The sequence below is a fragment of the Haemorhous mexicanus genome, chromosome 5 (genome assembly GCF_027477595.1).
Source record: "Haemorhous mexicanus isolate bHaeMex1 chromosome 5, bHaeMex1.pri, whole genome shotgun sequence".
Lineage (NCBI taxonomy): Eukaryota > Metazoa > Chordata > Aves > Passeriformes > Fringillidae > Haemorhous > Haemorhous mexicanus.
In genome coordinates this window covers 65,929,824-65,953,181 of record NC_082345.1, presented here as the reverse complement: position 1 = coordinate 65,953,181, position 23,358 = coordinate 65,929,824, and the positions used below count along the sequence as shown (strand labels likewise).

General features: G+C 36.4%; 1 protein-coding gene across 5 annotated transcripts in view; it reads left to right on the top strand.

Moving 5' to 3' along the window:
- Positions 1 to 23,117, top strand: part of HGF (hepatocyte growth factor) — a 58,219-nt gene extending 35,102 nt beyond the window's left edge. For 3 of the 5 annotated variants that reach the window (XM_059847446.1, XM_059847444.1, XM_059847443.1), the window contains exons 8-18: positions 2,880 to 3,054; positions 4,524 to 4,651; positions 6,038 to 6,140; positions 7,862 to 8,001; positions 10,018 to 10,056; positions 10,532 to 10,628; positions 13,338 to 13,412; positions 14,012 to 14,158; positions 14,842 to 14,948; positions 16,816 to 16,961; positions 19,069 to 23,117. In XM_059847446.1, coding sequence (XP_059703429.1) covers positions 2,880 to 3,054; positions 4,524 to 4,651; positions 6,038 to 6,140; positions 7,862 to 8,001; positions 10,018 to 10,056; positions 10,532 to 10,628; positions 13,338 to 13,412; positions 14,012 to 14,158; positions 14,842 to 14,948; positions 16,816 to 16,961; positions 19,069 to 19,239 — 1,328 coding nt within the window. In that variant the 3' untranslated portion in view covers positions 19,240 to 23,117. Of the gene's footprint in view, positions 1 to 2,879; positions 3,055 to 4,523; positions 4,652 to 6,037; positions 6,141 to 7,861; positions 8,002 to 10,017; positions 10,057 to 10,531; positions 10,629 to 13,337; positions 13,413 to 14,011; positions 14,159 to 14,841; positions 15,013 to 16,815; positions 16,962 to 19,068 lie in introns of those variants that run through there. The other 2 variants (XR_009486627.1, XM_059847447.1) reach the window with 2 other exon arrangements.
- Positions 23,118 to 23,358: the final 241 nt, after the last annotated feature.

The window sequence follows — 23,358 nt, the reverse complement described above, 5'->3', positions numbered from 1 at the left end:
ATTTTGGCAAGTGCTCTATAATCTGCAGTGTCTGGTGAGACAGGCACTGCTCCTCAAGCTCTTGCCTGTTCCTGTGCACATCCAGCCCAACTTTCATTAACAGGAATAGGGAGACTGTTCCCATCATGGCTGTTTGTGGAATCGACAGATGAATGAAGGATTTCTCAAGCCTTTATTGGTAAGTTTTGAGCTTTCTGTGAGACTCAATAGCTAGAATGGGAATTGGTTCTGAGGGCACAAGCCCTCAGAATTTCAGAATTAAATTTTGGACATATTTTGGAGTCTCATTTTTCATGTTTCAAAATGAGACATTTGTAGTATATGCAGGTGGTACAGCAAGAAGAATTTGGGGAGGGCTCTGTGGAACTTTTGGAACAATTAAACTGGTTTATTAGTCAAAATAAGAATATTTTACTGATCCTTCTTATTACTAGAATTCTTTTTGAGAGCTGCCACAAGTAATAGCAGATAATCATGCTACAGATTTTGAAATAATTTCTCTCTTAGTCATTATAGTGCAAGTCTTTCCAGAAGTGGCTTGGCTGTGCAAATATTCATGACAATGTGAAAATTAAGTTCTTCTGATGCCTTTACATTGTATATTTTGACATGGCCAAGTTGTAAAATATGATCTACAGGTAGGGGTCACTGTCCAGACACATAATGTATGGTTCAACAATTACCTGTGTATGTGCAGATGTGCAAGAAGGAATGCTCTACAAAATTACTATGGCATTGATTAAATCAATTGATGCATCACATATTTCATTTCAGGCATCTGATTGAAAAAAAAAAAAACAAACCCACATAATGATGCATAAACACAACCTAATTACTTTTTCTTTAGCATGACTGAGTACAGAGTAGGTGCCCTACATTACAGTTGAAAAAGTAGATTTTGTGTATAGATAAGGTCTTTGCAACAGCTCATATTTGACTGATTTTTTTGTACATCATTATTATTATTTAAGGAGACTTTTTGCTAGAGTTATGTAGTTTTATTTATTAATTTACTTAGGAAGTATTATGAAGCCAGGGTGCATGCTGAAATTTATCATTTTATGGAACTCTTCTTCCCTGCCCCCTCAGATTTTTTCCCAGATCTCTTTCGTTTGTATAAAAGAAATGCATGTATTTTTGAAAAAGACTAATATGTATTTGAATGTTGCATAGCAATGTTCACTCTAATCAGCTTAGAAGCTATTTTAGAGTATAACTCCATTTGTTTTGATATATTATTTATCATGGAAAACAGAAGTATTGCAGCTGTTTATTACTATAAGTTGTATGAATTCATCTTTTTGTAGTCTTATTATTTAAAAAGTGATGTTTAAAGACTAAATATAAAGTTACTAGCTGCAAGAGTGTTTGATGAGTTCCCCTAGAAAGAGTGCATTTGTCAGCCTGCAGAAACCTCCTTGTGATACTTGCAGTGCCATATCCTTTTGACTTTGGAATGAGCTTGGAACTCAAAATCCCTTTGAAACAGGACAACATTTGCCTTGGGAAGGAGGGACAGGAAATGAATTTGACCATGAAACACTGACTTAAAAACATCAACCAGATGAAGAGCTAAAGGGATGCATGGATAAATGTATAATTCAACTGCAAAACTTGATGTTATCATCTGACAGGGAAATGATCTTTAACGTCAAAGATCAGTCAGCAAATCAGCCAAAACCATCTGTTATGACATTTGGTTTCCTTAAGATCCATATTTTCTCCAAGTTCATGGAACTGGCTCAAGTTACCAGGAGTGAACTACAATATGAGTAACACACAATTACTGTTCTATTCACTGGACTATTTGAAGAAAACTAAATAAAGAAGTTTATTGATATACTTTTTGCTGGCAACTAATACTTTTAAGATAATTAATAAAATTAGACTTGTGAACCATAGCATGTGCCTACAGATATGCAGTTTCTTTTAAAATATTGTATTGGGAGCTTTTGAAAATATTGAAGAAATGCTCTTACTGCAGTGTATTTAGTTTTGTACTACTTTGTATATATCTGATGCAATATCTGTGCCATTAATTTGCAATTATGAAAATTGCATAAGAAATAAAAAGAGACTTTTAAGTTATGTGAATGAGTCATTTCAAAACCACTGTTTTTCTGAATTTAGTTCAAGACAGCCCACACCAGGGTGAGTGCAGAGTATATCAACATCTGTAAGAGATCTTGAGTCTGATGAATTTGTTAGTCTTTAAAACACTTTTCTCTCTGTAGAGAATACTGATCTTTGATTTCAAAAGCTACAGGCTTTTTCCCCTCTTTTAACCATATGAGGCATAAAAAAACCAAACCAAACCAAAACAACCTTCTAGAAGAATTTAGTGCATTATCTTATAATAGTATCTATAGTTTTTTATTATTTTTTTTTTATCTTCATCTTTTTTTCCTGTGACCTGATATTCTGGGAAATCTTTAGAGAAACCCAATTGTATTTTAATCCTACAAATATGTGTTACCATGTTTAACAGTGTGCATGTGGGTGGCCACTTAGCTTTTTAAAGCTGAGGGAATGGTATTTGCTGAACTTGAAAAAGTAACCAGGAATATCTTCTAACCTCCAATGGTACAGCATAGGCCAGGTGTCTCATGCAAGAAAATATTACAGCCTCTTTGCATGCAAATGGATAAACTAGCATAAAGTCTGGCACTTATTTTGATTTTGGATTTTTAGTGGATGTTGTTAATATGAAGAGGAGAAAATTATTCTATAAACACATTGGCAATATCACCAATTAAACTGCACTTACCATGATTTGAACATCATGTAATCCATGACTTTATCAGTAATGTGGAGTTCAAACCTGACATCCTGAGCCATTCTTAAGAGAATGAAAGAGCCCTTCTTGTCTGGGTCTGCAGAGGAGAGCGTGGTGAACAGCACAGAGGCAGCAGCCGAGACCACAGCGTGTGTTCGGGGACAGGGCGAGGGCTACCGTGGCACCGTCAGCACCATATGGAGTGGAATCCAGTGCCAGAGGTGGGACTCCCAGTTTCCTCACCAGCACAACATCACTCCTGAGAACTTCAAATGCAAGTGAGTAGAGACATGTGGGCATTATTACTGCAGGGGGGGAAGAGCTGAGTTTTAAAATGTTTAACAATTCATGCCGCTGGAACAAACCATAGGGCTCTGTCCTTGCCCCTTGTTCTGATTCATCCACTCTCCCTGCTGAGGCTCAAAATCATTTAAGCCTGGGAAAATCAGTCCTTCAGATCTCAGAGGAATAGTTCTAGATGAATGTGTGTGAAACCCTTGGGATTTTCATTAACCTCTCCTTCAAGCATCTATTCACCGATATGATTGTGAAGTGTCTGGATGTGTTCCAGGCTGGGACCTGGATCCCAACACCTGGAAATGGATACATTTCTACTAGATTTTTTTCATGGAACTAAAAACTTCTTCAGAGCTTGATTGCTAACTTTAATATGTCCTAAATATTACCTGAATGTAATCTTCTCTGTAATAATTAACGCTCATAATATTTGAAAACATTTCTTTAATTTTTCATATTTTAAATCCTTTTTCTGTCTCATTACTAAATATAGATGCATCAATAAGACTTGACGACCACTGGTCATCAAACCTTTCTGTATGGTTCATAAACTCCCAAGGTGTGAATAATCTACTAATTTTATGCAGTTGCCTTAGTAATGCTCATTCAGTTCTTTTTTAACTAAGCCTAGAGGAAACCTTGTTGACCAGATTGGAGCCACAGCCCAGTTTGCACTAAATATCTTTATTGATAGCCCAGTTTGCACTAAATATCTTTATTGATGGGTAAATATTGCTAAGAATTGCAGTATTAGGCCCATTCTTTCCATAGTCTGTTATCAGCAAGTTCTGCAGATGTTAAAAATACAGTGAAATATGGAGATGCACAGAACATGGCAACAATTGTCCAGAGACGGGGAAATAAAACTTACATTTAAGAGGTTTGAATATTTCATGCAAGCTGCAAAAGACATTTAAAGATGCTCCCTTGTGACTAACTTTTACTTTAAAGGTAACAGTTGTATAGAATTTCGACATACCCTTTTTTTTATTTTCCACAATTCAGCTTCTTAAATGAGTTACTGATAATCTAAAGCACTCTGTTTCTCCAAACTCAGCAGAACCATTCAAAGTACAGGGAGTTTAAAGCACTTTGGTAATGTTTGTGTTTAAAAGCCCTTTTAATATGTTGCAGGTGTATCCAATGTCAGTTGCATGCAAATTTTGATGGAGGATCCTGGATGCAAATATTGTTAATCTCAAAATGAAATCTCATATCCCATCAACACGTGTCTGCTGAAAATGAATTTCCACAAACATATTCCTGTTACAATTTTTTTTTTTTTCTGCACATGTTCTTACTGGCTCCTCATCTCCTTGCACTTGACACTGGTCAGTAACACAGAGACCTGAATGAGCCTGTATTTTTGTTATTTCATGACAAAAAACAATGGACCACATTGGTGGGTTTAGGTTATCCCTGCTGCGAGCTAACATATTTATTTTTACAGGGATTTGAGGGAGAACTACTGCCGAAATCCAGATGGATCTGAATCACCCTGGTGCTTTACCACTGACCCAAACATCCGTATTGGTTATTGCTCCCAGATTCCTAAGTGTGATGTATCAAATGAACAAGGTAACAGAGGAAAGGGTGATAATATGATTTTAAGTGAATGCCATACTGTTCCAAACATCAAGTAGACAGCCTTAAAAACTGGAGAAGTTGTGTCTGCATTACACCTTTGTCATTCTGCTTTGGTTTTATTGGCATACTTGGGGATCATTGTGGTGTAAATGAGATTCCTTTCTCACTTAATTTGTAATTCCAGCAGGGAAAGCTGCAGCAAAGATTTTATTGGACCTGATTTTTAGGCTAGGCCTATCTATGTATCTGGTCTACTGTCTTTACCTTTCTTAGTTTGAAAGGCCTTTTTCCACAGCTGAGATGATTTCCTTGGTTCACAGTCTTTTTATAATTGCATATCAGGCTACCAAAAACGATTATTTTTCCCTTTTTATTTTCTTGCAAATAGCTCCTGGTCTAGAAAGGATTGATCCTCTGAGTTCTTACCTACCTCTTCCTGTGAGGTTCATTCTGAGTCTTCAGGCAAATGTTTTTCCCATGAGGTTTTGGTATTACTGTAAGGACTAATGTTGCATCCTGAATCACAGCATAAACTGAGGCTAAGACCTCAGACCTATAACCCTACATCAGGCTGCATTAACATCTCCATCTTTAAATTTTAGCCATTGTTACCATAAATTTTAAAAAGTTGCAGTTGCAAGACTTATGTCAGAGAAAGGATTAAACTTTTACATTCATTATGTGTTTCTTGTAAAGTATCAATTATCAAAAAGTAAAAATACTGATGAATATGAAATTAAGTGCTTTAGGCAAAATGTCTTTATAGTACTGATAATTTTAAACAATTCTCTTGAAAAGTCTCAAAAAGGCTTGTGATAAAAGCTTATGAATTAAACATGACTTCTGCTGGAGCGAACAAGCAAGTTTTTGAATTACATTAAAATTAAAGTCATGATGATTTTTTGATTTTGCTGAAGTACTTAAGTCCAGAATTATGTACTGTTGCCAGTATCTGAAAACTGCACACAGCTAAACCGAATGCCTGTTCTTTTATAGAAGGAGGAATAGGGGACCATTTTTTCTTGGTTTTGTATAAACTAGCTTCTGATAACTTTTAGGATATTCTGTGAGACCCATCTAAATTAATCATAAACCAACTATTTATGAAAGAAATTTTCCAAGTCCATGTAAGTAAGACAAAAATCAAAATACAGCTGTCTTGGGGATGAGGGTCTCAAACAGGAGATTATGTATGTAAATTTTAAAACTATTTTCCATTTTTCTTCTGATCTGATTTATGCAATTGTCTTTAATTGTCCAGCATTTGCTTAAAAGAACACTTGTCTTTAGTAATTTGGATTACTGATGGAAAGGAAGAGTTTTGTTCTTAATGTTGCACAATCACCCTCCACTTTTTTGTCTCATCATTTTTTTCAGATTGTTATCGTGGCAATGGCAAGAGTTACATGGGGAATCTATCCAAGACAAGATTTGGGCTAACTTGCTCCACATGGGACAAAAATATTGAAGACTTACGTAGGTGTGTACATATGAAACAGAAAGAGATGGTTCAGTGAGTCCTGAATAAATACTGCCTCCAGATGGCAACTCTTTTTCATCTTCATTGATTCTAAAGTAGCCCCTTATGTCCTGGAGCTTTTATTATCCTTGTTTTCCTAACCTTTTTTTTTTCCTTTTCTTTGTGTTTAAATATATTGCACAACATGATTTTTTTCAGGCTAACCAGTAATGGCAGGCTTTGGGAAGTTTCTTAGTGTTCAGTTTACTGGCCTGTTTTACCCTATCCTTGTCCTTGAAAGTTTGCTACAATATGATGATATCAGAAATAAGAGGAAATGGTTGTCTCATCAGCCTCATCTCAAAGCTCTTGCTGCTTCAAGGAGGAGATTGGACTTCAAACCACCTAATGTCTCTTGCAGCCTGAAATTGACTCTTTAGTCTATGATCTAGTGACACTGACATCCAATGCCAATGAAAAGACCTGCAATTTCTGTTGTTTACCATTACTTTGGCTTCATATTCAAGTAGTAGAACAACATAACCTTGATTCACAAAATGTTTTGCTGGCTGTGATGAATATAGTTTCTTTTTCATTTTCCTTTAGTTCTGAGGCTGATGCAAATGTGTCAATATGAGCTTTGGTACTTGTTGTAGAGCCACAGTGCTGAACATACAAGCCATTGTCCTTTGGAAGGACTGTGTAGGTCAGGAAGTCAGTCTTTGGGGAAGCTGAATTGCAAAAGACAGACTTCAGTGGCCATGTCTGGTATCATCAGCTGGACTACATGTGTTTCTCCCCACGGATAGTGAGAGAGAGGATACATATTCCAGTGTATTCCATATTCCTGACCATGGAAGGGAAGCAGAGGTTTAAGCTCATGCTGTCTGAGAAGCATGATAAGTCTTAGTTAGCTGTGACTCAGGCAGTATAAACCTACTGGATGCTTGATGCAATTGCATTCATCCAATAGAGCACAGATCAGCCTTTCTTTTCTTACTCCCACCCATTTTCTATCTGGGAACTTCTTTGGGAAGTTATCTGTCTCACTCCAACAGTTTCTCTGGTTATGGGGGTTGTAGAGGCAGCATGAGTGGTTGGTTATTAACTGAAGGAGCAGTACAGCTGTAACTAAAGAAGCCTGTATCCTTGCATCTGACAAGCCAAAAATAAACTTCTTCCTCTGCTTCAGATTTTGGCCTCAAAATTTTACCTCTACAGTGCTTCACGTAGGCTTGCAGCTTAGGTGACCTATCACTGCAGTTGGTCTGAGCCGTTCATCTTTCTCATTGCCTGCTGCTCATCCTTGCTTGCTTTCTTAGTTTGCCTTTCTTTTGCCTTTGATTCAGCTTTGTAGATTCAATGCTCCCTTGTGCTGCTAACCTGCAGGAGATAGAACCTGTGCTCTGCAGATTTTCTGCGGGCATCACAGGCACTCTTCTAATCAGTATATTGATCCCTCCTGAGGATATCTATAGATTTTAGCTTCAGTGGGAGATCTAGAAGCCTCCCAGCTGACCAGTAGACACAGTGCTTAAAATACCAACCAGAGGAAAGTTGGTCCCAGATCCAGAAAATATTTGAGTCTCATCTTCCCTTTGATTTTAACCAACCCTAAACCCTGACCTGTAGGCTTCTCAATCAGCTAATAATACAATGTGGAGCAAAGCAACATTTAACCTTTGAAAATTTGGGCTATAGTATAAAGCTTTTCAACACTTTGAATTTTTTTTTCCCTGTAGGCATATACAAATATTCAGAGAACCAGATGTTAGTAAACTGAAGAAAAACTATTGCCGCAATCCAGATGATGATTTTCATGGTCCCTGGTGTTACACAGATGATCCTCTTGTGCCCTGGGATTACTGCCCTATTTCTCGATGTGAGTACTTGGCACGCCGCTGGCACTGTCAGCTGTGCAGTCCCAGTGAAGCCACAGTGTCACAGGCCTGTGCACACCTTCCTTTTGTCACTTGTGGCTGAAGAAAATGTGTGATTCTATCAAGAATCAATTGTGCGTGACTGAGAAGGAGCAGACAGAAGCTGCTTGTGCAATATATGAACAAGGGGTTCTTTTCCTTGACCAGCTTGGAGATTTCAAGACTTATTTATGCAGCAGGAGCACAAAGGGGCTATTACAGATGGTCAAACATTTTCCAACAGATCTAGCTATTGAATGAGGGCTGGACGGAGACAAAGAATTGTCTAGCGGTCAGAAATCTGGCTGTGGCCTCAAGAAACCCAGGCAGAGTTATCTTCTGGGCTACAGGCTTCAGAGACTCTTTGTGTGATCTGTCTTTGTAATGTTAGGATAACTCACTATATATATGCTGAAGTGAATATGTGCTATAGAGATCAGATTCTGCTTTCGGATGTTTATGGGATGATTTAACTCCTGGCAAGAATTAGGAAAATCATGCCTCCAAAGTTGAATGTTTAAATCTAAATAGCTTAAATAAACAGAATTAAGAATCCTTGGGAATTCATCAATAAACTGATGACAAGTAGAAAAAGATAGTTTTATGCTGAAAAATGTGCAATTCACTTTATATTCAAAATCTTTCTCTTCAACTCTTATTTCTAAGTTATTCTGCAGTATGTCCTGAGAGAACACTTAAATGGTAAATCAGGCTTTTGAATGCATGTCTGAGATCTCTAGAGGTTAAGGATAATGTTACACTCATTCCTAGAGGCAATCTACTGCATTTCCTCATAGCCTTAACTCCAGCATCTCTTCTGGTATTTGAAGTCTCAGGTGATATTTTGGCATCTATGTGAAGAGTAAACAAAACTGTGCAAAAGGTTATTTCTGTCAATATAAATAAAGAATAGCTGAAAAAATGTACTTTTTATTCACTTATTCTGAGTTCATTTTTTGGATCTATGAATTCCTAAGTATATATTCTCAGCAAACATTTGTAGGGTATCCAGAACTGGTGAGTAGTACATTTCTGCAACCAAACACCAGAGTGGAAATACGCTAGTTTAACAATGGTAACTCATATGGACTAGTATTACAAGACTATATAAATATATCTGTACATACATACAGTTGTACATAGAAACACATGTATGTATGCACACATATGCATACCTATATACACATTCATTTATGTATGCATATATACCTGCACATAGAAATTTCACTGTGGATATAACTGCATCTATATATATGAATATACCTATGTGTGTGTGTGTGTGTGTGTATCTGTATATACACACATATTTTCTTAATGATGAAAATCTCCTTGGATGAGACTGTTTGAATTTTCCTGGGCAAGTTTTCAGCAGCTACCCCTGTACCTCTAGCTCATAATGCTGGGTCACTCTGTATGTGTCACTCAAGGTAAACATTTAGAAACAAGTTAAAACATACTTTTAACTATTTTTTAATTGGACTAGATGGAATACTGAACAGATGTTGGGGATCATGTTTTGATAAGAATAAGTTTTTGTTGATAGGAACCTAAAATGTCTTTCAAAGTTTTTTAAGGAATTGAGAATTTCTTTCAGTCTTCTTTGGATTTAATCACATGACTTCTATAGTTCCTGAAAGCTTATATAAAAGTGATAACATTTTTCAGCATTTGCTAGTTTGAATGAAACATGTAAATTGAACATGATAGGCAGCCTGATGTCTTTAGGATTCAGCCAAGAAGAAAAATGCTTGACATCCCTGCTCCAAAATGTTTCTTTCTTATTTCATTCTATTGGAAAAAAATTCTGTCCCCTTGTTAAGCCTTACTGAATACTGCTTTTGCAGTGTACTGAAGAAATCATTGAAGTTTAAAACTTTGTGAACCATTAAACTTAACAATATGTCATTTGCTGTTGAAATGCAGTCAATTTTAAAATGTATTTTAATTTTTTATTATGGCTATCTTCTGTGTCTGTCTAGGTGAAGGTGATACAACTCCTACGACAACCAGCTTGGATGGTAAGTAAGTTTGTGTATGAGCTGTGCAGTGTATGACTATCCTCTAAATCTAGACATTTCTTTCCAATTGGGAAACAAAATAAAGATTAGTAAAGTTTTAAAAAACCCACCATACAAACTGAGCAAAATTAATTTTACAAGAGAAAAATGGGGAATAGCTTTGTTATACTCCTTTATCTATTCTCACTGTCATGTCTTGCCAGTGGTGAGATTTAGTAATAAGCTTCAATGTTTGCTTTTTAACTATGTAAATCTCAAAAACCTATTTAAATTTATGTATTTTATATTCCCTATGGATATTTAAATTGACCTACTCAGCTTCACTGAAGTAGTTTTGATGGCCTAGAAATATATTTCATTAGCACGGGAAAGTTAATACATAATAAATATTGACCTTCTTGTGGTCCTTATGTGCAACTGTGCAGGTTTCCTACCACTGCTTTTAGTAAAATGTGATCTCTGGACCTGCTTTCAGATACTGCCATTCCTTGTGCCTCAACAAAACATTTGAGAGTTGTAAATGGAATCCCAACACAAACTAACGAAGGATGGGTGGTTAGTTTGACGTACAGGTAACTATCACTTTGATTAGAAGGGCAATACAACTACTAGGATATTTGTTTTAGAATTGTAGAGAATGTTGGCCATAAGAACAATAAAAGAATATTTCTACATTGCAGTTAAGTTCTGTAAAAGCAGAGAATCAGCATTCCTCTGTTGTCAGGTGATGTCATAGTATTCACTCTGCTAGTGAAATACTTTATATGTTCATTATAGCTAACTTACATAGATGAACCTGCAAAGCATTCATAGTCTTCTGTTCTTCCACTAAGCTACTGCAGACCTTTTCATAACACTGGCTTCACATTCAGCATTAAAGTGGTTATTTTAGAGACTGATAGAAAAGAATTGAATTTCAGATCAATATTTTCACTTTGATGGCAAAGCATTTATTTGTGAAGCATAGGATTCAGAATTTATACCCGTGTCAAAGAAAGCTTTCCCCTATGACATTGCATGAAGTTAAAATTTATTTGGTATTAAAAAAAAATAAATAAGTAGGAGCTATAAGGAAATCCTTTTCATTCTGTAAAACAAGACAAGACCCTGACATGTACGACTTGTATATTACACATGTATTATATTATGGCAGATCTTTGCTGCTGTGTAAAAGCCAGAACACAGAAAGGCTGTTTCCTATGCTCTTTACTCTGGTTGATAACTCATCAGCTGGAAGTGTGAATCATTAATTTATAACAGGATATATCTCATGCATCGGCCCTGGTTTTTCTGTCAGGAAAGAAAAAAAGGTTAAAAAAAAATCCTTTGTCTGTTGGGCCAGACTAATGGGAAGCTCAATTCTATTAGCTTATGATTCATCATCTCATTTAAAACTATGTTGCAAAAGAGGTATTAAATGAAAAATGGAGGTAAAGGAAAAGATAAAATATACATTCTCTACATCTCTTCATAGCTAGAGAAGTTCATGGAGGGGGGTGGGATCTTCCCATCCCTGTAACCTTGGCATCGTGTGAGATCCATCAGCTCAAAACCTTTTTGGGAGTGTATCGGATGGCTCAGAAAGACATTCCTAGAGGAAGATCACTCTATTCCTTGACCAAATAACCAGATAGGTGGGCTAAGTCTTTCCCTGGCAAAGTTAATCTGTTTTAAAAGTAGCCTTGATATTTGATGAACTTTTAGGCAGGTAAGGTGAATTACATCTGGGTGTCTAAAATTGAAATAGCTATTTTTAGGGTAGTTGAACCTGGATATGCAATAAAGTTCCATGAAACATGAGTGCTTAAATGCTTGCAGATCCTTTTATGAATAACGGATTCCTGGAATACTCCAGCAGCAAAATCTGTTCTGAAGTATTACATGTGGGCATAAAAATGTAGTTTTATTTTGTATTGTTACCAAGGAAGCAAATAGAATATTGTCTGAAACAAAATCTTAATGACATCTGATCTTTCTGCAAGAAAGCCTAACTGTATACTTCAAATGGAATTGCTGTGTCTGAATAGTGAAGGCCCAGTGAAACTTAGAAGCTATTCATATTTGGTAAACAAAGCCCATCTCTAAATGTTAAACTGATCAATGAAATTTTCTTGTGTATCCAATTCAGATTCTGTAATCAAATGTATTTAAGTGTATTTAAATGGATTTCATCTGCTTCATGGAACCAGCTCTAAATTTGCCCCATATTTAAGTGAAGAATTAGCCTTTCTGTGTGTACTAATGAACCTTCTAACACAGATGATGAAATTCTGTATAAAACAATAAGTGATGCAAATGTAACATATACTCCTGACCGTGATATTTTTATTATAAAACAAGCTAGAACCTAAATTTTAGAGGACTCCAGCCTTTTGGACCAGATATTTTTCTCCTCAATCAAAATATGATTAAAAAAAGTCAAAGCTCTGTGTTATCCTGCTGTCTGTGAGCTCCATATATAGTCTGGTATCCATGCAGTAGTTCTTCACAAAGCTTTGAACATTTGTGTGATTTGAATTTATAAATTGTGAGATTTTAAGCTTTTCCCAAATTGCTGACAATTCTGATTCACTTTCCAAAGAGCTACAGAAAATAAATGTGATTTTGGAGGCACAAAGAAGGAAACTAATTAATCTACATTCCACAGTAATTTTTTTTTTTAAAGAACTGTCATGCTTAATTGCTTTAATTTTACTTGATATATTATGCTTCAGGTTTTCTATAATCACATGTAGGATGTCATACACTGCAGATTGTTTCCAACTGAAGTATGTGGGGACACAAATCTCCTGGGGCTTGTAATCAAATAGGAACTCTCCACCTTGAGGTCAATGCTTTGAATAAGACTTACATGAATAATGACCAAATGTTGTTTACATCTGGTGGCAGTTTGGGGACTTGCTTGAAAGTTTCAGTCCAATTGCTGTTACAAAGAATTGGCTCCTTTTTTTGTTTTTTGTTTTTTTTTTTCATTTTAAATTAGGTGTCTTATTACAAATTCAGCTTTGAAACCACTAAATGAACAGGGTAACTGAATTTGTCTTTCTTTCTGGTTTTTTGCACATCGGAGTAAAGCTCTGCAAAGTCATGTTACTGTAAGTGTTGAAACTTTGGAGCAAAGGGACAGAGACAAGTTTTTGAATGTTGTCAGTCTGCCACGTTTCACCAGCAAGTGTGTGGGGAACAAAACACTCTTTGAACTTTTTGACTATGTAGAAACTAATATTAGTGGGGATTTTTTTTTTTTTTTTAATCTTTGTCCTTTTCTTTTCTTCCTCCAGGAATAAGCATATCTGTGGGGGTACTTTGATAAAAGAAGAGTGGGTTCTTACAGCAAGGCAGTGTTTCCCTTCTCGGTACAGTAGTCTGGAACTTTGCAATATTAAAATCGACCTATTTTTCGGAACTTATCAGCATGATGCTTCTTCAACTTGAATGCAGCAGTTTTTCCTCCTGTTTGGCTTTAACACTGCTTTTCTGATATAAAAGGCCTGTGGGACCTTGCTATTTTCTGTTATTATTGCTGTAAATCTAAATAGCCCTGGCTATTTTACATAGAAGCATAAATAGATTTTCCAAGTGTCATGGTTAAACAATTGCCTCTTTATGAGAATAATCTCATGCTTCTGCTTAACTGGACAAAATAAAATAGAAAACTTGGGTAAATCTAAAAAAGTTCAAAGGTTCATACTGTCCAAGGATTTAAATGTTTGGATACTGCTATGAAAAAAAAAAAAAAAAGATTTTAGTAACAGTTAAAGATAAAATTATGTAATGGCTTCAGGCCAAAACCTTACATCCAAGCATGTTGATTTTGGAATAGCAGTTGGCAGCATGAAGCCATTTCTGCTAAGGAGCATTCATTAAGATCTTCCAGCATAATCATATTAAGCAGAGTTTTTCTGGTATTTTATTATACCCTCAGCAAAATCATAACCAACTTTGCCTCATTTAGGTACAAAGATTTGAAAGACTACAAAGCCTGGCTTGGAGTCCATAATATCAAAGGAAAGGGAGAGGAGAAGCGCAAACAAGTCCGGAACATCTCCCAGTTGGTGTATGGCCCCGTGGGGTCAGATTTGGTCTTACTGAAACTTAGCAGGTTAGTAGCTTTATTGTGTTATTGTGAATTTTCATCTTTTCACTTTCATCTGCTGGGTGAGATTCTTCCTGAATGAGATTTGCAAGTTCATTGCCCTGCTATCCCCAGTACTACAGATGCTGTCTCCATGGGGTAAATTTCCAACTGAAAGAAATTTTATTTGATACATGCAGAAATGCAGGCCCATCGGTGGTACTCAGAAAACAGATGTCACTCCTGTGAAATCATACCTACATTATTCTTCCTGTTAACCCTGTCTAGGTTGTTGGGAGATTTAAGGAAAACCCACTAAGTACTTACATGGACTAGTATATGGTTTTAATTTATAGAATAAGCACCAGATTGTAGCTGAGATCCTTGTGTATATACAAGCTTCCAAAATTTCTCCATATGAATAAACCTATATATCCAAATGAAATGCCTTCACTACTTTTAAGATTAAAACCCAAGTTAAATAGCATACAAGTGGTGACAGCATTTCAAGAATTTTTTGACAGTTGGCAGCTGAAGTACAAAAAATAGGTAGAAGAATCCATCATATTCTTCAGAAACAGAAAATGAAAGGAAAAGAATTGGCATAGTTTTAAATTGCTGTGGTCTATAATAGACTTAATGTAATTTTAAAAACACAGTTGAGAAGGTTAAGTAAAATCCATTATATCTATTTTTTTTTCTCTTTTCAGACCCGCTATATTGACAAATTTTGTAGAAATAATCCGCTTGCCCATTTCTGGATGTACCATTCCAGAGAAGACCAGCTGCAGTGTTTATGGATGGGGATACACTGGATGTAAGAAACTATTTTTAAAAACTAAATGAATACGTTGACAACTTACTTCCTCTTGTCATTATAGGTGAGGCTGCGGGTATGGCCTGATGCCACGGTTGTCCAACACATCTTGTTAAAAAATAGAGTTGTTTTTTTTTCCTAATTGTGTAAATCTTTGAGCCTTTTATCCAGCTTAATTTAATATGAAACATTTTCAACTAGTCTCTCCTTTTTTGTTGTTGTTTCAGGGAAAGGCAAAATGATTCAAACATTTCAAGGAGTGAATTAGAGAAAAATACCAATGTTAAAAAAAAAAAAAAAAGCAAAATTGCTCTGCAGAATGTTAACAGCGTTTTTTTGACAAATCTTTGTTCACCTACTTGAGCAGTCTCTTTTTGTAATCCAAAGCAGGACTCTGTGGAAAAACTAATACAGAAACATGTAATCAAAGACTATTAATATACACAATAACAGCAAACTAGGGATGCACAGGCAACCCTAAGTCTGGCATTTCCTAACTTTTGAGTACTTGACTTTGCAACCTTTCTAATGTTTATTAAACACAGTTTTGTGTGAAGAAAATACAAATATGTGGGAGAACAGACATTTATTTAGTCTGGTAAATGCTATATCTGGCTAATTATGTGTTGATAAAAAGTTAATAGCTGCCAGTTGACAATAATTACTCCAATATTTACTGTGCTCAAATGTTGTTTTGCCACAGACCCTGAGTAAGCAGCAGCAAAATACTCACATTGTCCTGGAAGCAGAGCAGAAGCTAGGCTGGAATTCTGAGGCTGTCTTCCTCATAGCCACTACTCTGCCATTTCTTTGTGGGTGGCAATTAATCTGTACCAGCCCTCTCCCAAATGACTGCCTTTGATGTTCCCAGCATGTCCATATTAGCCATCCTCTGGGGGCATCGGCTGTCTGGGGGACAGGGACATCAGGCTGGAGCACAGCACAGCATCACAGGAAAGCTTAGCTTAAGAGAACTGATAAGGAATTTGCAATGTTGTGGAGTTATGTAATACAGTAAATACATAACATCTGTCATCCAAGGACTTTGTACTATATTTTTTGCGCTACTTTATATAATCCTCACAGAATCCCGGTCAGGGAAGGAAGAAGTGTTACATCCATTTTTTTATAAGAAAACAGGATTATAAATCAGTGGAGGGCAAGCTTGGCATTTTCTTTTGATGGCTGTGCAGAGAATGGGCAGGTCCAGTCCCTTTATTTATCTTTGCAGCTTGTACAGGGCTTGTCTTTCGACATGTAGAACAAGAGTAAGCTCCACAGGGCTCCTGCTTCCTGACCTTCACACTGATGAATGGAGATTGCACAAGGCTGTGGCTCTGCCCTTGCAGGCACAAAGTCATTCAGGGTAGCTGAGCCAGCACAGATTGAGAAAAACTCCACTCTGCTACAGTATTTTTCAAGGAACACATCCTTCCCTAGGCCATGGCAGGCACTGTTACACATTAACTCATGTTTAAGGCAGGGAGCAGAATCCTCCCTCCACTGATGGGAGTGATAACATTTTCAGGCTCCTTTTCTGATTTCTTTGATGACTGGGCAGTCTGGTGGTGAGCTGTAGAGCAAGCCTAGTTACACAGCCCTTTATTCTAGTACTAAAAAACTTATTCAGATATTCTCAGAGAACTGAACAGACATGAAAACCAAACAAATGTCTGGCAAATCCTATTTTCAGAAAATATAAGAAATAGAAAGTACAAAAGCGTGATAACAGTGGGGATAGACAAAAACATGAGTTTTGGGGAGAAACTATAATAACTGAAATTACATTAATAACTTTATGTGGACTGCATCTTGAAACACTTTCCCCTAAAATACAATATTTTTTTTATTTTCTTTTCAATTGTAGTAGTCAACTATGATGGCCTTCTCCAAGTAGCAAACCTGTTTATTTTGGGAAATGAGAAATGCAACCAATATCTCAAAGGAAAGATTACTGTGAATGAGTCTGAAATCTGTGCTGTGGCTGAAACCGTAGGTGCTGGGCCTTGTGAGGTAAATATTGCATTTCCTAAAACATTTTTAGGACTCTGGCTATTTCTTTACCAAAAAATAAATTACTGGAGGCTTTTTAAACTTATTCTCATTGCACTAAACTTTTGCATTGAAAAATGATTTGGATTACAAGTCTTCTATTTTATGTCAGAGTGCAGAAATTACTTTGATTTTACTGTGCTACCACACCATTGAAAGATTTGCAGGAATCTTATATATACTCATATACTAAAACACTTCACTAGACTGAGGCAAACTTTTATACTAAGGGTAAAGGTGGGCTCTGTGGTAGCAATGGCTGTATGTTTTGATTGAGTAGAAATCAAAGGCTGGAGCAAATTTACGTCCTTATTTAGATGAGGTATTGCATGCAAAATGCCTAACAGTCCATACTGAACAGAGGGCATAAAGTTATTAGGGAAGGAGAAAAATCCAAAAATGCACTGAAGTTTTTATGAGTCAGGAGGCTGGAGCATTTTGGTCTCCTGAGCCTGAGCAGCATCTTCATGAGGACAGGAGAGCCACTTCAGTGATCATGCAGTTTGGTACCATTGTTTTGCTGAGAACTAGTTTTGATGATGGAGAAAAGACATCTGAGGAGAAAAGTTGTAAATAATTTATTACAGGAAGATATGATATTTTTTTTGATGGAAAATCTGACTGCGGATATCTAGAAAGAGGGAAGTCACAAACATTATTAAGAATTTATTATCTGAAATAGGATTGTTGATTTCCTAATACCGACCCTAACTGTGTAGTCAAATTTTCCCTACCCAGGGGTACTACCAAACCTTGGGGAACAGAGGTCATCTTCATAAAACTGAGGCCTCTTCCATTTGTTATTAATAATCTATGGGATCATTTTTTGTTGCAAAGTATTTTCTTCAAAATAAAATGTTTAATTGTAAATGAGGTCTTAGACTTGTCAAGACTTATAAATGAAACATCTGCATGGGAGTCTGCTGGGGATCCTGCACTTTGTTTTCCCCTGCTAGAAGAAATGGAATGAATTAATATTAGCAATCAGTCTTAATCACTGAGCAGTTTCCTGTTCCCTAAGTTCTCCTTTGAAGCTACTTTCCTCAGCAGAGAACCGGCAGAGGAACAAAATCAGATTGGCAGGTGAAACTCCACTCCTGAAAGTGTTTTATGAGCAGCTCTGATGGCTCTGACATAGTTCATTGTTCATGTGGGAACTAGTCTGCCGTCAGTCAGAAAAAATCCCAAACCAAATAAAGGTCAAGCATTGTTGTTTCTCTGGTGATCCAGAGAGAATGCAATGCTAATTGTCAGTTTTCCTTTTTTTAAACAATAACTCACTGTCTGATATGAGAATTTGCTGTCTAGTTTTGCAGCGAGTTTGCAGGGTCCAGTGTACCTTTAGCCTGGGTAGAAACTGAAGCATCTATGTTCAAGTCCCAGATCTACGTGATTGTATCTAACTGATCTCAGTGGGTTATACTCCAAATTTTCATGGAATGCATAAACTAGTGTGTAGGTATCTCATTCATTCAGAATAACAAAATATATCATTTTAACAAGTTATGTCTCAAAATAATTCTTAAAAAGGTATTACCTTTTTATTATGTTTGTTATTCCCTCTGCCTATTAGTGCATACAAATTCTCATCCTGGGGCCTTGCAGGATGATTAACTGAAATGAAAGATATCTTTTGTAGAAAGATACTAACCTGACTTTGCATCAGTGTTTGATGCAAAGCCTGTCATCATAGCAAAGATGTTTATCTGTCAACTCGCATTCTGCTTATCTGGTTTATATTCACATAAAAAATACTGGGCTTGCAGGTAGCTGAAGGAGGTGAATAAAGTCTGGTAGTCTGAAGTCATTAGAATGACATGTAAAGATGGATCACAGAGCTTAATTTGCACAGAAGGAACAAAAGGTCAGAGGCCAACTCTGACATTGTTTTTTATAAGTTCCGGTTATGAAAAGAAAAGATATTGGAAGTTGGTTTATGTCCTATGGCAAGAACACTATTGCCTGGTGCATCTTGTAATCCCCAAAAGAAACCTTTCAGTAGTAGACAGGTGGGAGCTGTGTCTTGAAGCATATTGAGAAGTGACGCTCATGTTTATTTTTTTCCTAGAGAGATTATGGTGGTCCTTTGGTTTGTGAACAAAACAGGCTGAAGATAGTAATTGGTGTCATTGTGCCTGGCCGTGGATGTGCCATTCGAAATCGTCCTGGGATTTTTGTTCGGGTCTCATATTATTCCCGGTGGATTCACAAGATTATGATGACCTACAGAAAACCCTGAAAAAGGCAACAACTCCCATTGAAAGATTCTGGACAGCCTGTAATTAATGTGTAATGTAAAGAACAACAATTTTTTAAGTACTTGGTAGTCAAGTTTGTTGAGTTTCTTTTAATATTTATGGGTGTTTTTGGTGTTTTTGTCTTTCAGTGTTGTTTTATAAATGTTGGAGTGTCTTACAGTATATGCAAGTATGGTGACATATCTCCTGAAGATACTTGAATGGATAAACAATTTTGCAAAGACATTACTGGATGATAAATGATTTTGTAGAAATAGATCATATGACCTCCTTGATGCTGCTCTTCAGATTATCTTAGGAGAAACAATTTATAGTTCTACTTAACACATCTTATTCTTTCTGTGAGCTGTATATTTCTCCTCATATGTAACAAAAGCCCTACTGAGAAATATATGCATCTGTCCAGGACAGCATTAATGATCATATTTCTGTTTCTCCCTTATAGCAGTTCAAAGATTTCAGTACTTTATTAAAGAATAATATCTTTAGAAAGCAATATTTTCATTATCGATGGACTTTGACAAGCCTGCCATAAGCAGAGTTCTCGTAGCAGTCACTACCACTTTCTTTTACACAATGCTTACAGACTCTAGTTCTGCACTTGGTTCCTTCACTGTATATGTGGTCCTCTAACAGATATCTCAAACCCCATTTTGGGTAGCAAACTCTTCATCATTTCTGTACAATCTGACCCAGAAATAACTGTGGATTTGCAGTGCTAAAGACATCATCTTATACAGTTTGAAAAAGTAATCCTGAGTAGCTATTGGAAGACTTTGGGCATTAAAAGAAATTTAAATCTAGTATGCCCAAATCTTTCTAAACAGACATGTATTAAGAGTTTGGTTGGTTCCAGTTATTTCATTAAACTCTGCATTTACAGCAAGGAAAAGAACAGTTCAATCTAGCACCTGGCTGAGAGACTTAAGACTGGGAAAAGTAAGTTATACATTAATAGTTTTTCAGAGACATGAGAACTTCAATAAAACCTTAACTACATTTGGACAAAATTCTATCTTTTGTATAATTCCTTTCAAGATAATAAAACAATTGCAGAGATTGACATGATCTTGTATTTAATATGGACAACATCTCCAATAGTTCAGTGGCTTGTTTCCTGTCTATATATGGGACGCTTATTTTCCTTTATGCTGATAGAGAAAGGGAACACAAAAACATAATCTATGAAAAGTGCTTGTTCCTCTGTAGGCATTTAGTTTTATGTCTGGAAATGTTGTACAAATATGTTGGCATAGGTGGCACTGATTACCCTTTAATTTCTGGAAAATTGATACAGCATATATCCAATTGTTAGTTTTACTACTGTACGTGTAATGGCATAAATAATGGCACTGTTGCTTCACTTGTGACTGTGTAAATTGTAAATGTTTCTAGTAGTGTTTGGTCTGTGTATCATATGTAACTGCAGAGCCACGAGTCGGACACCGTGGTGTGGATATACAAAAGGACATTTCTTGCAGAAGATGCAGGGTTGAATTCTGCCCTGTCAGAAAGCAACCACTTCAGGGGAGATGTCTTGGGAGACAGGCCTTGTCTTGGCTCACCAAATTTTCTTCAGCAGTGCACTTTGACTTCATTAGGACTCAGCATGCTTACATCTGGTGAGCTGGGATGAGTTTCAGCCCATGCTTAAGAGGCTTGGCTTGCTGAGATTTGTGTCACATATCCAGCAGATTCTACTGGCACATAGGAAGTGTTTCAGCAAGCAGAGCTTCTGAAGTTCCTCCTGATGTAAATAATCTCTTTGGACAAGATGTGACTTCTCTGTACAGCAGATTCAAGGTTGTGGATGCTATGCAGACAGTCTGTCTCAATCTATTCTGGCCACCTCTGAAGGCTTCATGCTTCCTTTAGCCTCTCTTACTTACCAGGCCTCAGAGGGCAGGATTAACTCTGTTGTATTTACACTTAATTATTGTCATGTAGGTGAAGACTGTATTCGTACTAAGTATATACTGACCATATTGAAAGGATTACATTTTTAAGAAAGACTTTAAAAAAACTCCAAGTGAGTTTTGTTCTCAGCCACAAGTAGAATGTGGATAAAATATACAATTCCATGTTCACTCTTTGTATTCGAAGAATTGTCATGTGCTCACTGTATTATATTTGCAGGCATTTTGTTATGTCTATCTAAAAAATTTGAATCCTTAAATATTTTAGTTATAAGCTTCTGCTGTGCAGAAGACTGTGATTTTTATATATATATATATATATATCTCACACACACACACACACACACACACACACACATATATGATAAAAAATACTGTTTTTTCTTAGACAATGTGTAAGGATTTTTACCTGTTTGTTCTGGGCAATGCCTCAGTAAAATAAATTGTTCAGAGTCAGTGCTCCAGAACTTAACAAGTTTGTATGCACTTGCTTACCAGGTACTTTTGCTCTCCCTGTCTCAGAATGGAGGGCACCTGAGATCCTGAAGAGCAAGGGAAGAGAAGAATAATGATATGTGGTAATGAATCTGTACTTCATTTATTCCTGTGAATATTTCTTGTTGGTACCAATGGTACCGTACCAGGCAACTGCTATAACTACAGGACTCTCTTAAGAAAGGACACACTATAGATATTTTTTCACTGTTCTAATATTTTTTCTCTCTGTTATAACAAGAGAACCTGATCTAGTGCCCATCTAAATGCTAAAAAGCCCCTTACTAACTTCAGTATGATCTGAACTTAACTTCATAGATGTGTTTTTAATCAGATTAGAATAAAGGGTGCAGAACTTAAATTCTTGTCTAAGGACATTCTTAAACTCCATTGTATTTCATTCTCATTCTCTTTGCTGTAACTAATCCTCAATCTCTGAAAGGTGTAATTTTTGGATATAAAATTATGGAATTAAAACCTAACAGGTGATTTTGTGCAACTGAAGTTAGTTTAACCTAATTACTATTTTCTTTGGGCATTGCAACTGGCTAACACTTCTTCTTTTTATTAAAGAAAACATTTTTCCCTTAAAAAAATTTTCCCCCTATCTCTTTTTCTCCCATAAACCTCATGACCCTCAGAAAAATGTAGCTCTCATTAGGAATGTACTGGTCTAGATTTTTGCTGCTACTGCTGAAATCTTCTTCTCTAGTTTAAGATTAAAATTCTCTGAGGCATTCTGCAATCCCTTCCTGCAGGTAATGCCAATGTACTTGACAGAGCTACTCACTTGAGTTAGAGCTTTTCAGATGAGGGTCCAAATATATTTCTGGGGGTCAAAATCTACTCAGGCAAATTGTCCCTTGAATTCAGTGAATGAGATTGTCATAAAAGCAGAGCCTAAGAGTTGTTCAGTGCTTTTCCACGTGGATCCTTGGAGCTGAGAATGTACACATTCTCAGCTCCAAGGCAACCTCAGCAGGAGTTGAGGCTTTGTCATCATCCTTCTGTAAAGCTGGTTGTGAACCAGTTGACCCCCACGGAGACTGTAGGAATCCTATTAGGTTGGTTATTTAGCTTTGTCTCCTTACCAATTATTTTTTTTCCTCTCTCATGTGCACTGGTATATAACTGTTTTTGAATGTTGGGGCTGCTGGCAGGAACTGACATGGCTTTTCACCCTAAAGTTTTCCAGTGTTCCTTTTTAAACATACCCTCGGGCGTTTATGTGTGGCATTTTCTTGCATTGGATCTAACTTCAGGGAGCTGCCTGTGGAGTTCAGTGTATGATAAAAGTATTTTTTCTTATTTAAGAGGGAAAAATATTGCTCCCATTAAGTACAACTTGATGAATGCCTAATGAAAAGGGAACACTCTGGTTATAACTTGTAATACAAATCTTCTGTAATTAACATGTTCATTAGTTAATAAAGTTGGTATTTTTGTAACCTTGTTTACTCTTATTATTCTTAATAAAGTATTTTATAAAAAACAAAAACTTAATTAGCATTACATTTATTATTGAAAGAACAAGGCCACAACCCCACTGAAAGTTTCCCAGTTTCAATTCCAGTGAGGGACTTTAATGTGCAAAGTAAGGAGGACTGGTGTTGTAAAGATCCTCTTGTGTCCAATAGCAGAATTGAAAATAAAATGAAAGAAAGAGCCAGATACGTGGTGATCTTGTTG